This window comes from Bombus huntii, chromosome 3 (genome assembly GCF_024542735.1).
Source record: "Bombus huntii isolate Logan2020A chromosome 3, iyBomHunt1.1, whole genome shotgun sequence".
NCBI classification, from domain to species: domain Eukaryota; kingdom Metazoa; phylum Arthropoda; class Insecta; order Hymenoptera; family Apidae; genus Bombus; species Bombus huntii.
Window position 1 is genome coordinate 8869316 of NC_066240.1, and position 16745 is coordinate 8886060.

Below are 16745 nucleotides of genomic sequence, written 5' to 3' on the forward strand. Positions count from 1 at the left end.
TAATTTTATGTACCCGTATTTTATACACATTATATTAAAACGACTTGTTTAAATCAATTTGTATAATATAGGTAATATCATATTTTTTAGTGTTGATTTGTATCTGTATATTTTCTATTGTGTACTGTCTTAAAATAATATCTTATATTTTTCGGATGTTTGTTTTTACGCGGGAATTGATATTCTTCCATTTCCTTTTTACATGCCTTCGGTTTCCCGCGTTTAAAGCTTTTTCCCGCGGAAAGTCTCGGAGTACGGTACTTATAGCGCGGCACATAGGTAATTGGAACGTGTTATTAAGGAAGTATATGTAATTAATTAGAACATTTAATTTGTAAATTGAAATAACATTAATGAATGTGTAATTTTATTCAAACTTTGGGAAAATTGTTCAGTGACTTTTTGGCTTTTCCAAAAAATTGTAGGTTAAAAAGCAATAGGAAACAGATATCAAACAGTTTATATTAGACACATTATTTCTACAGAAAGAATCAAATTTTTGTGTGCGAAAATTGTGTATGTTAATTTATTAATTGTGTAATTTAATTAATAAAAAAAATGACAGGTGTTCAAATGACAATTCCATTCAAAATAACAAAGAAATGTTCATTTTATGGAACTAAAAATAATGTAATGAAAGAAGATTTTAGTAATGCAACTGCGAGAGATTCTTCTCATAAATATACACCATCTGTGAAGAAGATTATTACTTTAAGTAGTAGTGAATCAGACTCAGACTCAGATGTAGAAAATACCAAAGTCAGTGATAATGCTATAAGTGTAAAAACTCCTCAACGTATGCAGAATTCAACTGAATCTGATGGTATGTGTAATAAATGAATTTATACATTTTTAATGAATATATATTTTTTGTATAGAATGATACAAATGGTTTTATATATCTTTTTTAGAAGATCATGGTTCTACACCTCCAAAACAGAGAAGGATAGATAAATCATTTCCATTAACATCTCCAACCACACCTTCTACTCTTTTTGATAAATTAAATTTGGAACCTTCTCCAACTAAGGAGGAAAAACTGGCTCCTAAAAGATTATTTGGAACAGAAAGATATCGCAATGCTCGTAAAGCTTTGCACAGCTCAGTACCTGATACCTTACCTGGTAGAGAAAATGAATTACAAGAGCTACAAGAATTTATGGAAGAGCATTTAAAAAATGAAACTTCAGGATCCTTATATGTATCAGGACCACCTGGAACTGGAAAAACTGCATGTCTTTCAAAGCTTATATTAAAGACTGAGTTCAAATCAAAATTTAAAGTAATCTATGTTAATTGCACAACTATGAAATCTGCTGCTACAATTTATGAAAAAATTATACAGAAGTTAGGATTACCACCCATTTTAACTGAACGAAAATCTGGAAAATACAGTAAAGGAGTTATTGAAAAATATTTAGGCTCTAATCATAAAATGTTGCTATTAATTTTAGATGAAATAGATCAATTAGAAAGTAAAAAGCAATCTGTTTTATATTCTGTCTTTGAATGGCCATCAATACACAATTCGAAACTGATTTTAGTTGGAATTGCTAATGCTTTAGATTTAACAGATAGGATATTGCCTAGATTACAAGCTAGATGTGAATTGAAACCAAAGTTGATGCATTTTTCGCCATATACAAAACAAGAAATATGTAATATAATATCTGAAAGATTAAGTGAAGCAAATGTGTCTGACTTGTTTACTAAAACTGCAATACAAATGTTATCTGGAAAAGTTGCTGCCATTTCTGGTGATATTAGAAGAGCATTGGATATCAGTAGAAGAGTAATAGAACTTGCTGAATCTCATAAATTAGCACAAGTTTTACAACCTACCAATAATAATGGTATGTGTTATAGAGCAAAATAAAAGTAAGAAAAAACATTGCTATTTTCTAAATAAAATAAATTCATTCTTTTTTACAGAAATAAATATACCTAAAAAGCAACAATCTGCAGTGGACCAGCCAGTGGATCTAAAAGAAGTCATCACTGTATTAAATGGTATTTATGGTGGATCTCAAAATATTGAAAAGGAGGAAAGTACATTTCCATTACAACAAAAATTACTATTGTGTTCTTTGTTACTTATCCTAAACAAAGGACGAAACAAAGATGTGACAGTTGGGAAAGTAAGTGTACAATAAAAAAACAACTGTTTAATAAAAAATTTCAATGTATATAAATATAGTTCTGTTTTAGTTACATGAAGTGTACAAAAAGGTTTGCAAGAAACGAAATATTCATGCTGTCGATGGTTCTGAATTTTATAGTCTATGTTCATTGATAGAAACTAGAGGTATTTTAAAGTTAACAAGAAAAAAAGCAGCTCGTTTGACAAAAATAAATTTGGAATGGGATCAAGAAGAGTTAGATGCAGCTTTGCAAGACAGGAATATGATGGCAGAAATCATTAACGATATAACTTGTTTATAGATGTTATTTAAAGAAATTTTCATAATTTATTAAATTTCATATCATTTTGTAAATATTAAAAAGTATATAGCATCTTTTTAATAATTTGAGAGAACCACTTTAGAATAAGCTGTATAAATTATTTCATGTTTTATATTATTTTTTTATATCACAATGAACGCATTTAATGTTTCATATATTGTATACAAGTTGATGTGAAAGGAGAAATTTATGTGATTTTTAGTGTGTACCGTAGCGGTCTTTTTAAATTTTTGAAACCAAGCAATACATATTTTTGTTTCAAATTTTATTTCTTGAGCATTTTGTTATATTTGACTTTTAATAAATATAACATATTTTTAATTGTATTTATTATTATTTTGGCCCATTTGCATATAAGAAAAAGGTAAGTTAAGTTGGTTCATACATTATTTAAGGTAAAAATAAGTTAAAAATTAACTATTTTTGTGGTTATTCCACACAAAGCTGCCATCTACTGGTAAATGGTGACATTTGTGAAATGCTTTTCGTTCATTACTGCGTCTCTTTTCACAGAGTTATAAGTTACAACTTTTGAATCATGTCTTCGGTACTTGTGCCTGAAATTCCTGCTCCTGGATTTTCTTTTGATCTTTGTCAAAGGTAATGGTAATTATTTTAAAATTAAAAACATCTTTATATGTATATCAGTACAAACAATCATAAAAGTGAAAAGTAATGTATCATGCTGCATAACCTATTACAAGTTAATATTGCTGTGTCATTTCGTAATATTATTGATTTTTCCTAATAAACTTTTCTTATGAATTTATAAAATACATAAAGAACTGTAGAATTTATTTCAGTGTATATTTTTTTCAGAAACAATTTTTTGGTAAAGAAAGGATTCCAAGCACCTAAAGCTGTTAAAACAGGAACAACAATTGCTGGTGTTGTTTATAAAGATGGAGTGGTTCTTGGTGGTGATACAAGATCAACAGAAAATACTATAGTTGCTGATAAAAATTGTAGTAAGATTCATTATCTTACTGAAAATATATAGTGAGTATTTAAAAAAAAATTAATTTCATTAGTAATTATTCAAAGCAATATAATATTAACTAATATTCTAATTTAAGAATAATTAATAGAATAATTTAATAATTATTTTTAAGTTGTTGTGGTGCTGGAACTGCTGCTGATACTGAAATGACAACTCAAATGATATCCAGTCAGTTGGAGTTACATCGTTTAAATACTAACCGCATAGTGCCAGTTTGTACTGCAAATGCTATGATTAAACAATTATTATTCCGTTATCAAGGAAATATTGGAGCAGCTTTAATATTAGGAGGTGTTGATTTGGATGGACCACACTTATATTGTATTCATCCTCATGGATCTTCAGATCGTCACATTTATACTAGTATGGGTACAGGATCATTAGCTGCAATGGCTGTATTTGAAAGTAGATGGAAACCTGATATGACGGTAAGAATTTAAATATTTTTACTTATTTTATTATATTTTGTACAATCACATATTTCATTTTTAAATTTTTGTAGGAAGAGCAGGCTAAAGAATTGGTTGCAGATGCCATTCGCGCTGGTATATTTAATGATCTAGCTTCTGGTTCTAACGTAGATTTATGTGTCATACGTAAAGGTTCTGTTGATTATTTACGCCCTTATGATGTTGCTAATGTTAAAGGACAGCGCAATATATCGTACCGATATAAACGTGGTACTACCGCTGTGCTTAACAAAACGGTTCATCCTATAATCATTGAAGGGGAAACTGTGCATAGGCTTAATACAGAGCCAATGGATACTTCATCATAAAATGTATCAAACAGTTTTACTTTACATTTGGATATATATGTGAATTTGTAATAAATAAAGCCTTAATCTCTCTTTCATAACGCTTAAATTTATAAAATTCAATATTCTTTCCAATTAATAAATTTAATTCCAAACATTAAAATATAAATATATAACATGATTTTATTTTATTTTAGTACTGTAATCACTATGGTACAAAATAGTATTATTAAAGCACAATGTTTTAAAAAAGTCCCGCCGATTGTTTTAGTCTTTGTCTTTTCCAAGCAGGAAGTTTTACAAATTCGTCTGGTTCCATTTTAAAAATCGCAATGAAATTATCGAAAGTAAGATGCATTTCTTTACGGACAACGTCAACACCGGATGGTAAATTTTCCGGATCACCTTTTAAGACAGAAAGAGGATACTTTACATAATTATCGAAGTCACTCAATGATTTCGATAACGTTTGTATTTTCGGTAGAAATTCTTTATCTTGCAGAAGTGTGCAAAATGTTTCAAACGATTTGTATTCTCTCAGTAAATTGTAATTCCAATTATCGAATAATCCAATGAACGTTGAAGGTTCCATACCTAAAAAGATGATAAAATTATTTTACTTCAAGGTCTTTTGGTATCTTTGTTTTTCGTAAATAAATAATTTACAATACCCTGTTTAATTATAGAAATCGTTGTGTTTCGATCTCGGCCAGCTGGGTGAGTGAATAAAAATATCATTGCATCATGTACACACTCCTTCAACGATTTAGGAATAGAAGACTTTCCAATCCAGATCCATATCACATTTCCTGCATCTAATAACCAAATAGCTTCTGGAAGGAGACTGTTTTGACCAAATCCAAGAACTTCTTCGCCAACAAACATTTCATTGTCCGTCAAGCATTGGTATAGATGTTTTTCAAGTTCTTCTCCGTCGTCAATAACTTCTGTGCCGTAAGTACCTTTACCTTAAAGATTAAATTTAAAGTTCACTGTTATAATCTAATGTTAAGTTCATATTATAATTCTTATTATCTTTCGTCAACCTCCGAGTTCTCTCCAAAAATCGTCATCTTCGTTATTTTCAGTTATCAGAGGTGCATTTCTGGGCGCAAGTCGTCTAGATGCTTGTCTAGCGTCACCAGTACTTCTTCCACCACACCATACTACAGGTGAATTAGAAAATAGAATAAAAACTCCACTAGAATCGAGGCTGCTGGATGATCTCAAAGGCCGTTCAACTGCTTTCGACGTGTATGGAGTAGATCCAAAAACTCTAACGAGATACTTTTCCGGAGCTACGAAACAAACATCTCATTAAGAATTTAATTAAATAAACATAATAAATAATTTATCTTACTGCTTACGAGAATCGCGATGCCTTCCAGCTAGTATTTTCAATTTTCCGTCGTAAATCTGCAACAAATGAGGTGGTTCTCTGCCTTGACATGCTTTTACTAACTGGCCAGAGGTATCTTCTGACAAATGACAAGCTGCTTCTAAAGCGGCTTCTCGATCCGCGTTTATAGAATGGACTCCTTCCCAACAATAAATCTGTGATGTCACGTTATTTCAAATTTAATAATAATTAGTAATAGTTATTGTTAATTTAACAATCGAAATTACATTTTCAACGTACGATTGTTCTACTCCTACGTCCTTGTCCATATTTGTAGCACATTACGTAACAAGCTTCTGCGTAGTATATTCCTTTGTCATCCACTTGAATCATCCCTTCTTTATGGGTTACTCTCCAAAGAGTTCTTTGACCGGATCCATCGTCAACTAGTTGGCACCCAGTAGCCATTTTAGGTCTTTCATTCATATAGTCAGGATCAAAATTCGGTGGTAGAGTAAGCGGTCTTGTCTTCGCCGGCTCCCACCCTCTAATAAGAGCCTTCATCTCCGTTGGTTCACAAGCTTCCAGCGCTCTTTCCACTAATACACCATTACTATAATTTTTCTTTTTTACAAATCCTCGTGCGTTACGAATCGCTTCCAATTTTTCTCGGGCGTTCACATTACGCCCGACCCAAGCCCAAACACCAGCCTCACCACGATCGATTAGGTAAACGGCTTCGGATGTGAGATCAGCTCGGAGAATCGGTCCAGATTTCAGTTCAGCGACCTTATATTTACCGGATTGTTCGTTACATCTATACAGTTTGACTGGGCTTGGCATATTGACTCGGTAAAGGCGATCCGGCTTGACCACTCTTGTGGAAGGATTTAAAATACTGGCGAACAGTTGTCTATCTCCCTCCGGTAGTGTCTGTTCGTAACCATCATCGATGATGATGATACGACCATTGTTATTTTCTTTTCTCACTTCCAAGATACTGGCAGCGTGTCGTTTGTGCAATGGATCTGCTGACGAGCCCAACCAAAGGAATACGATAGCCCTATGTACCATTATATTATTATTAATATATTATAACAGAATGATTAACGATTATTCAATTCAATTTCCTACGCACTGCGATAGAACGTCCACAAGAATAACGTCCCGTGAACTGAAATGATCCCAATGAACTTTTTCAAGTTCCGTCAAGACAGGGATCGCTACGCCAGTTACTCTGTGCAATTTGCATGATGGTGTTTCAAAGTGGAAATTTTCAATAACAAGATGCTGGCGGAAATAGGCTAAAAATCTAGGACTTTCTCGTCCTTGGGCCTCCCTTGATAGAATCGTGGCAGATATTTGTGAATCTAATTCGGCCGCTCGAAGGGCTGCTGCCCCAGAGATTGTTGAATCGCAAGCAGATCCAATCCAGAAATGAATTACACGAACTATCGCAGTCGACTTTATCTCCTTAACCTGTTTAAACGAAATAAAGAATATAGTTTACGCATATAATTAAACTGTGGGTGTTTATATAAATTCAAATTTTTATAAACATAACTAAAAAAGGATATCTTTTAATTTTCCATAAATGCATTCGAAGTCTACATATGGTTGATCAAAAATCATAGTGGTGTAAGTGAAGACTTATTTTAACATTCAAAAGTACATAATATTTCTTTAATTCCATAGTTAATTAAGTTACAACTTTATTCTTTAAAGGAGAAAGAATTACCGGCATTCCAGGGTAAGGTAGTGGACCGTCTTTCGGTGACACCGCGTAGATAATGTATGCCAACTCCGAGAGGAAATGTCCCATATTACTTCCTGTAACGGCTGTAACTCGTAAACCCTGTTGCACGAACATTAAAGGAAAATTTAGTGCTTCACACTTTCACTCTTTGTATTTCTTAAACTCTCGAAAAGCAGCGTAGCTAACTAAAACTATGCGATACATCTAAACTACGTGCATATATCATAATATAACGGGGAGTATAAATTATGTTGCATTTTTATTTTGTTACGGTACCTCGATTTTCCAAATGCGAAATGTACTGCTGTTCCTCGGAACATTCTTAAAGATTTCACCGTTAGAATCATCGGAACGGCAGGTTCTGTCGTCCTGAGACACATAATTGAAATTTGACTTTTAGGAAACTGTACTCTTTTTTAAGTAGGTAAATTTTGTATAAATAACTTTTATCATATGACAAAGCAATCTTTTGTTATTTGAAAAAATTTTGCAAATGAATCTTGTTTTATACGTGCAAAATAGTCCGGTAATAACGTTATCGCGAACTTTAATTTCAAGGATTTTATAATGGGTAATGATATCGAATTGATGTGGTCATTGGTCATATACGCGTTATCGAGCAAAAATAAGAAACAAGCGATATGGAAAATGAATCCGCGAAATTACAATTTTAGTAATTTTCGCGGTAAAATTATATTGACCTTCGTTTCTCCTGGTAGTCTGAGACATATATATAGCTCACGAAAGTATTTGAATACTTGTGGGAATTCTTTTTGGATATATTATGTGCGTTATACGAGACATTATGGGATTTTATTAGCACTGCAACGAGACACAACTATCGTGATTATATTGATAAAATTTGAAACGAATCTGAAGATGTATATAGAAGTTGCAAGATATTTATAATACATATAATATATTCATTAAAAATTCTCATGAATGTTTCACTTTCGTGAGACATTATATTCTGTTTTCTTTTATACTTTTCATAGTCCAGGTTAGTGTAATAATAATACCGGCCCGTATATTCTCCTCACGCTTTCCTTCACTCAATCGAGATCATTATTTTTACTGTATCTTTAATTACACACCGGCTCTTCGATCTTTCCCAATAGTTCTGACATTTGCCACTGTTTCTTCGTTTTCAAACACGATTTTATTTTTCGCGCTCTTATCGATCACTGACCGTCCGATCCTTTATGAATTACTTGTCTATTTGAAATTGATCGAGCACCTGTTTGATCGTTTCGGATCTCGAACTCGGAATCACGACACGAGTGTGCGCGCCTGTATTTCGCAACGGAGAAACGCGATCAGTGCTCGCACTGAACGGTTGCTGGCAGAAAACTGGGGTATGAGAACTCACGGTAGTGAAGTCCTCGGAAGGACTTAATCGCAGGTGATCCGTAATCGAGCGTATGTATGTTTGTGCACGCAACTATTATATGTAAGTCTGTTTCTCTCTATGTTTATGTTTGCGGCCATAATTGAACGGCCTAAAGAAATATAGCTGGCGAAATAATCATTATTTTTATCAAAAATTAATTGCCGTGTACTTTTCACGGCGGATGGTGTTTCTACTGGAGCAGAATGTAAGCAAGAATAAGTGTTACAGAGAAGCGGATGTATATTGTTTCTGTATCCACAGAAATAACTTCCAATTAGACGCGGTGGCACAGTTTGAATGCGGGGAATATTCATATTTGATACTTAATTGGTAACGAAGAATAGATAATTTTGGACCTTCCTGAAAAAAGGATCGCGTTATTTCGATAATCCCTTAAATTGCGAAGTTATTGTCACTGGACTAAACTAAATCCATAGACATTCGTTTCGACACGAATAACTTTTTATGACTGATTTGTTAATCATTTCTATGCTTTCCACAGATATCTATCGTGCGTTGTCCTGGTTTTGCTACAATATATGTATTTCAATAGCGATGAGGTAACACGCTGCTACCTCCGGGTGTGCGCCGATTGCCGTTAATGCTCTAACTTGTACATAGGTGTAGGTGATACAAAGTGCAACGTTCGCACGTATACAGCCACGCTATTGTCTTTGCAGATAATGCAGATGCATCTCCACGTTCATTCATGTCCACGCCCGCACACACGTACGTTACGAACGGTACGTGTGTACACTGTACACGTGTTATTCGAGCGTCGTCCGCGACGATCATTTGCGGCAGGAAGTGGTGACTGCACTTGCCGCACGCCCACCAACTTGTACATAGCTGAATCTCTCGCGAACGATCGTTTCGCGAGGAAGTAAAAATTGTTGTTGTACAAGTTGACGCTGTTTTACCAGATTTATAGTGCGGGAAAAACTCTTTTCCTTTAGCAGTAATACGGTATGTAATGATATTTTTGCTGCTACTTTCTAAAATTATAAAATATTACTTTGTGTAAAAGAATTGGCAGAAATACAAAATCAAAAAACAGATAATAAGATACAACACAATTTGTTGCTGTTCAAATTGGCGCTGTTTTGCCAAATTTATCGCGCAGAAAAAGTTCTTTCCTTCGTTCCCTTTCTTTTTTTCTTTAGCAATAATACGGTATGTAATAATATTTTTCTGCTAATTTATGGAATTATAAAACATTATTTCACATGAAAGAATTGAAAAAACGCAAGACTAAAAAATATAATAAAACACGATAAAATTATGTATTTATTTATGAATGTTTAACTTTGTTCTTTTCCTTATCCCGGTTAGTTTTGCGTCTTTGGTTTCACATAGTTACGCTCCTCTGCAGACTCACCCGTCTAGAGAAATCCATCGTTCTTTCTTCTCCGTTTTTCCGTCACGTCATTTAAAGGAATGTATACGAACGAATTCGCGGCGATATGCACGAAGGAGCAGAAGAAGAGGCGTTTGCTGCGAGGTAACACCGTCTAACTGTACGTGAACACAACTGATACCATGCGTTCCTGGCTAAAAAGAAACCGTAGCGGTGCAGACTCGTCCGGAAGTCAGCCCGGAACCCCGACCGGCCAGCCGTGACCAACGGGTACTTGTTGGATATACGTTTCAACCATGCGGGCATCGCCTCTACGCCATACACATCTCGCTTCAGCGCACCTGTTCTGTACCTTTCTAACGTCATTCTGACATGTTGAAGGTCCTCTATCGTGCTCTTCTTTTTCCTCTTGGTTATCTTCGTTCGAATAACGGAGACAACGTAACGATCGTGATTATCTTGTATCGTTTCATGGAAGATGAAGAGGGTAATTGTTACACTCTTTTATTTATTACAGAGAATTAAATTAAAAAAAAAAGACGAATATTTCTTTTAACAATGAATGAAATAATATAATAGTACAGACTATAATACACACAAATTTGAAAAAGCATAGATTAATTATATATTTAAAAAATGTAATATACGTACAGTTCCACTTATAATGCGATCATGTTTCAGAAAAATTATTGCGACTCAATGGTCTTCCTAAAAATTACTTGGATATACTAAGTGTATTCAATACTATTGTAATATAATATAATTGTAATACGTAATATACATGTTGAAGTCGTGTGAATTTGAAAGCTGCTCATTTATTATGTTACTGAAGGGTGTTGTTTTTCCATGCGCGTCCAGAGATGGAATCGGCACCTGTCAGTCGATTTTAACGGATACGAGAAATTTTTGAAGTCTTTTTATATGATAATTATAATATAGCAATTTTATATGACGCGGTAAGAAGCCGATGGATTGGAGAAATGACGAATCTGACCATTCAAGCGGTTTGTGACTGTTTTGTCGCAGGTTGTGAACCCTTCGGTTTCATCAATATTAAATCGCGTCTTTTCTTTTGTGAGTAGTTGAAAATTTTGCATGGGACGAGAGAAATCTTTTGTCCAAGACTATGAGCGATATATGTTTGTCAGTGGCATTAGGATGTAATGTCTGTTCTCAAGGAGTACAGGTTTACACAATTTGTTCAATGTTGAAAGATTTCTTTATTTTCGACGTAGTATAAGTTATTACTTTTTTATGGAAATTCAAAATTTTCCAATAGGCGAATTTTGGCAATTGTAAAGAGTCAAGAAGCTTTACATCGGCACTTGAACGTTTGGAATTGGAGGCGGAAATTGAATCCAGAAATGATACGATACCGCTTCGTCGAACAAGCGATGTGCAAACTGAACCACCCGATGATATTGACCAAGAATTGTTCGGTTTAAATGCTAAAGATATGTTGCCCTATAAGAAATCTGTTCAACATTCTGATATTTTGAATTTTCAAGTATGATTTATAAATTTTGATATATAACACCAAAAAATATATCATTTATAAAATTGTGTATTTTAGGGTGTCATGCATTCACCAGAAGATATTGCTCGTTACTGGAAAAAAGACTCGCGAATGTGGCTTTGGAAATCTGTAAAGCTCATGCGAAGAAGGAACAAATTAAAATCATCTAACATATGTTCAGTAAATAAAGAAAACGAAGAAGAGCAATAATCTGAATATCATCTATAATTTTAGATGTAAAGCGCTTTGCATTTATAATGCTGTTTTATCGTTGATGCCGCTATTTAAATCAATTATACTTTTTGATAAGTGTATGTATCATTGAAGAATAACTTTGTAAATAAAATACTTTAGTTTTCATACTATATAATTTATGTCACTTTTTGATTCTATTATAGCAATTTATATGTAATAAAAAAAATATAACAATTTAAGTATTTTACTCATATCATAATAATAGATAAGCGTAAAGTTTATGCTATCTTTTAAAAACATAATCATGGTTTTTTCGAAATATGTACAGAATGTATGCAAATACATAGATCTATTAAACGAATTCCAATCGTTTTAACCGCAAGTTTCTACAGAATCCAATTCTTGTTTGTCTTCGAGTGTCTCACCCATTTCAAAGCGTACAAAGTCTAAGATTTCAGTCTGCTCACTTTGCAATAACTGCTGTATAGATATAGCAGGATTAAATAAGAATTCTTGATACAGCATAACAGGTTCGTCATCTACATTATCAAGGGGCTGATCTACCTTTGCATCGCCAATTTTAGTTGGGTTCATGCCTAATATTGAAACAAATATTACTACAAACCTATACTTATATATAAAGAAATAATATAGTAGATTAACTAAAAGATAAATATAAGTACCAATAACATGCTGACAAAGTTGTGTTCCCAAAACTTCTTTCTGTTTATCAGATTGTAAAGCCACGAATGCTCCATATCGTCCAAATGATGAAGATCCTGGATTTACAGGAGTAGGATGTATGCAACCATATAGATATACACCTGGTTGTACACTCATACATAATGCACGCCTTATATTAATGTTTTCTCCTACAAGTCCAATAGTTAAAGCAGAATGATCACTTAAACTTTTACCATCATCTGCATATAATTTATTTATTGCTTCTGTACATAACGTAGTTTTCTTAATTAATGAATCCTGTTCAATTGTCATTCCATGTTTTAATACAGCAGCAAGTACGATCTCTGTTAGGTTATAGAACTTCTTATTTCTTGCAACAAAATCTGTTTCACAATTAATTTCTACAAGAGCTCCATGATTATTATTGATGATCATTGCTATTAATCCTTGAGAAGTTTCCCTGGATTTTAATTTTATTGCTTGAGACCAGCCTTGAGCCTGAGCCTGTTCTCTTAACCATTGTTCAGCCTACAATATTTTAAAAAGTAATGATGTTCTTACATAGCTTAATGCTTGACTTACTTTTACTATGTCATTGTCACTTAGCTCTAAGGCTTTTTTACAGTTTACAAATGTATATCCAGTTTTCTTGCGTAATTTGCTTAACAATGTCTTCTTTGATGTGTAGCAAGGTACATAACTTGTATGTATTGAACGAAAAAATTGACGTAGAATCATCTGAAACATGTCACTTATGTTATTTCACATAAAAAAAGATTGAAAAAATATTACATTAATGAGACTTAACCTAAAAATATTTCAGCTGTATTTTGAATCATATTCTACTTTAATATAATGACAATTGTAATTAATAATATTTTCATTCGAAATTTTTTATAAATTCTATACAAATCGATCAATTTCGTTGCCTAGAAACTACAGTCAATTGCAGCCATAAGAGTTGTTCTATTCGTAACTTAATGACATTAAATATACAGATAGAGATTTTTAACGCATTATACCGTAAAGTATTATACAGTGATATTATTCTTTGAATTTCTAATTTCGAGAAAATATTATGTTGCAATATACTTACCGTGGACACAGCTTAAAGATAAAAATGTAGTCTAGCTATTAAAACTGAGTCCGAAAGTGGCGCCGTCTGTGCCGATGCAAAATTCAATCGCAAGGTAGCAATAGACATCAATTTTCTGAATTATATTTTATTATGTAATTTCTAATTTCGTTTTATTAAAATTTCAAGATATATATTCACTATACAGATATATCTGGAGTTGTATTTTAAGTATAGGATATCTTTGATATTTCGGTCTCTAATAACAAGTAATTTCAACATGGAATGTGACTGTGAGGAAATGACATCATGTGAGGGTATTACGCGTCCGACGGTTCAAAAAATACGCGCCAAAGATGTTCCAAAGATATTAAAAGTAGTTGAAACGAAAATTGAGCCATTATTTTCGTTGCCACCAGAATTAATGAAATGTATCAAATGTACAAGAAGAGAAGAGAAGCGAAAGCAACGTAAATTCGGTGTCACGTATACAGGGAAACGATTAAAAGTAGAAAATTTCCGCAGGTCAGCAAAACATTTGAACTTTTACTAAATTTTTTAGAATTGTAAAAGAAAATTTTATAGTAAGGAAATCGAACTAGAGCTTAAAATAACGTTTACTTATAGATACATGGTTAGTTTAATCACCAAACCTGAATTACCGAATGTAGATATAGATTTAAATAATGACGAAGACGTAAACCGATATTACAATTACATTTGCAATGGGGTTGATACTGTTCACACAGTACAAATTCAGGATGTCGTTATAGAGAAGATATTACTTTTAGTCCCGTACCATTTGAGAGATCGATTTGCTTATTACACAGAAAGCTTGCTAATCGAGATCAAAGATACTTATACAAGAAATATTAAAAAAGCAATACTGCAGTACGCGCTTCAAGTTCCTGTACAAAAGTATTTGTTGAAGGTTCAATTGAAATTTCAATTCTGTTTGTTATACTATATTTTATATATGCATTGTAATTTTCCATTTTCTAAAAATATGCATTTCTTTAGCAGAAAGATAATGATAAAAAGTCGCTTTACATGAGATATATCGTACCTGGATCGACAGTTAAGATTCGAGAATACCGCGACAATTTACAGAACAATTTATTTCTAATAAATTCATGCATGAGGATGTCCTTAGACCATTGGGTTGGCGAATTTCGGTAAAAAATCGGCCATTTATTACACTTTCATTTTGAAACACTAATTGATTATTTTCCAGAGACTTTCGATTGATTGATGTAAAGCAAATTGCACAATCTAAAGAAAGTTGGGACTTGATGCGATTTAACAAGATGATTAATAAACAAATGATTAAAGCGAGAAATATGTTGAAGAATTTTTGGTACGATGGAATACAGAATATCTTCCTTGAGGTAAAATTTCACGAATTCTTACTGTAAATTCTATTCTATTCTATTTTAACAAAATTGGCGTTCATTCGTTTATCCATAGAATAATAGAAAATCATTAGTTCCGAGTATGCTGCAACGAATACGATTCAAAAGATTCTACGAATGCGCTGCCAAGATAATGGAATCGCAGCTTTTGTCAATGTGTAAATACAGTTTGAAAGATTTTATGGACTTAATCATTCATGGCAAGGTGGATTATTTAATTCTTATCGTTAGATTATGGATGTTTATGCAAATTTATATCTCATAAACATAGCTAAAGAAATGGAATTAAAATACAAAATTGAATACTGCATCCTCGCTCTACTTGCAATAAAACGAATCACGTAATAATTATTCGTTATTTGCAGCCGATTAATTGCATGTTTAATGTGGACATAATTATCGCCTCTAAGCAGCTGGCTTTCGATCCATCCTTCGAAAAATTTAAAGAAATCCTTTGCAGTATCCTGGATGAGCTATGTGAAGCAGTTAGAAATTTCGAAAAATTAGAAACTCAGCTTTATTTAGATTGGTCTGGCGAACAAGGTTTTTTAAAAGTATAAATTTCCCTTTATAATATTTTTATGATATATCTAATGTACGTGAATACGTACATATAAATGTAAAAATGCTTTCTAGCCACATATAGAGGAATCCAGAGTGCAAAAACTGAAGCAGGAAATCATTGACTTAGTCGATCGAGAAAAGCTTATACCAGAACAGCTATTAATGGAATTAAAAATGTAATTATAAATCATTGATACTCATTGCAAATTCTAATTTTCATCTTTATTGTATATTAACTTCTGTTATATTAATATACATATAACTGTATATTAATTTCTGTTTATATAATATCTGATTATCCTGACCAATCGCTTCAATTAATCATGTGTTATTTGCTTTACTGCCTGTACCATTTATTTCTGTTTTCTATACTTGTGTACACAATGGTCACTGTCCGTTAATTTGTATTACTGTTAATAATATTTATTATTATATATTCGTATCCTTATTACAGATATGAATATTTATACAATGATGACGAGTATTATAAAGTGGAACGATTTACAAGAGACGAGAGCAAAAAATTAGAGGATTACAACGAACCAATAAAACATTACCATAATCTCATGATGAACTTTCCTGTCGAAATTGAAAGGACAGCTTTCACTGGATTGTTCAAGGTATCTCGAAAAATATTCATCGAGACAATCGTCGACAACACTTGTCGAATAAAATGTCTTCTCATCGATACGCTCGTCGAGAGGTATCAAGATATGGCCAGGAAGTGAGTCTTAAATTACTTTAACCAACAACGATGAATCTATTCGCACTTCCACGATAAAACAATGGCAAACCCGGTTTAGTGTTACAGAACGATATCAAAGTATATCTGAACGTGCCCTGAGCACGCCCGCCAACACAATCGAACTTGTAGAGCTTAAAAACTTCATTAAGGTAAACAGAGAAGTTACTTTTAAGACTTTGGAGCAGAACCTCTACCAAATAATCGAACATATTTCGTTGTTGGCCGATTATCGTCTTCTAACTGACATCGAGATAATCACAAATAACGAAGCTTTTCAATGGTACCACAAGGTACCACAAATTTTGGAAGAGAACGAAAGCATCGTTGCGATTAAGACGCTGGAGTTTCAGCACGCATTAAAAGGTGCTAATATCTTCTTCAAATTGGTCAAGTAACTTGACTAATAAGAAGAGAAAAAACGTGTTCGAGGAAATTGACAATTATTGAAATTGTTTCTTGTTTCAACAGTTAGGTATCTTAGGTTCGAGGAGG

The 16745-nt window shown here is 32.9% G+C and overlaps 4 protein-coding genes across 7 annotated transcripts; 2 read left to right on the plus strand and 2 right to left on the minus strand.

Moving 5' to 3' along the window:
• The first annotated feature begins 8 nt into the window (after positions 1-8).
• Positions 9-3063, plus strand: LOC126864225 (cell division control protein 6 homolog). Of its 3 annotated transcripts, none has more exons than XM_050615341.1 (5): positions 9-279; positions 566-823; positions 912-1853; positions 1933-2138; positions 2209-3063. In XM_050615341.1, the coding sequence occupies exons 1-5, from the start codon at positions 156-158 to the stop codon at positions 2440-2442; spliced, it is 1764 nt and encodes a 587-aa protein (XP_050471298.1). In that variant the 5' UTR covers positions 9-155; the 3' UTR covers positions 2443-3063. The 3 variants fall into 3 exon arrangements, with proteins under 3 accessions (XP_050471298.1, XP_050471300.1, XP_050471299.1); XM_050615343.1 differs by having other exon boundaries at positions 2198-2427; XM_050615342.1 differs by having other exon boundaries at positions 151-823.
• On the plus strand, positions 2918-4321 carry LOC126864242 (proteasome subunit beta type-7). The gene is made up of 4 exons (XM_050615383.1): positions 2918-3063; positions 3283-3462; positions 3576-3891; positions 3966-4321. Exons 1-4 carry the CDS (start codon positions 3002-3004, stop codon positions 4239-4241), a joined length of 834 nt encoding a protein of 277 aa, XP_050471340.1. The 5' UTR covers positions 2918-3001; the 3' UTR covers positions 4242-4321.
• A 64-nt stretch (positions 4322-4385) lies between these two features.
• Positions 4386-11637, minus strand: LOC126864220 (villin-1). Of its 2 annotated transcripts, none has more exons than XM_050615331.1 (9): positions 10084-11637; positions 7592-7684; positions 7298-7414; positions 6698-7038; positions 5860-6622; positions 5588-5774; positions 5267-5518; positions 4892-5188; positions 4386-4814 (listed from the first exon to the last, which is right to left on the minus strand). In XM_050615331.1, the coding sequence occupies exons 1-9, from the start codon at positions 10099-10101 to the stop codon at positions 4465-4467; spliced, it is 2418 nt and encodes an 805-aa protein (XP_050471288.1). In that variant the 5' UTR covers positions 10102-11637; the 3' UTR covers positions 4386-4464. The 2 variants fall into 2 exon arrangements, with proteins under 2 accessions (XP_050471288.1, XP_050471287.1); XM_050615330.1 differs by having other exon boundaries at positions 8410-11637.
• A 148-nt stretch (positions 11638-11785) lies between these two features.
• On the minus strand, positions 11786-13801 carry LOC126864237 (elongation factor Ts, mitochondrial). Its single transcript, XM_050615373.1, has 4 exons — positions 13554-13801; positions 13040-13195; positions 12457-12985; positions 11786-12369 (listed from the first exon to the last, which is right to left on the minus strand). Exons 2-4 carry the CDS (start codon positions 13193-13195, stop codon positions 12146-12148), a joined length of 909 nt encoding a protein of 302 aa, XP_050471330.1. The 5' UTR covers positions 13554-13801; the 3' UTR covers positions 11786-12145.
• Positions 13802-16745: the final 2944 nt, after the last annotated feature.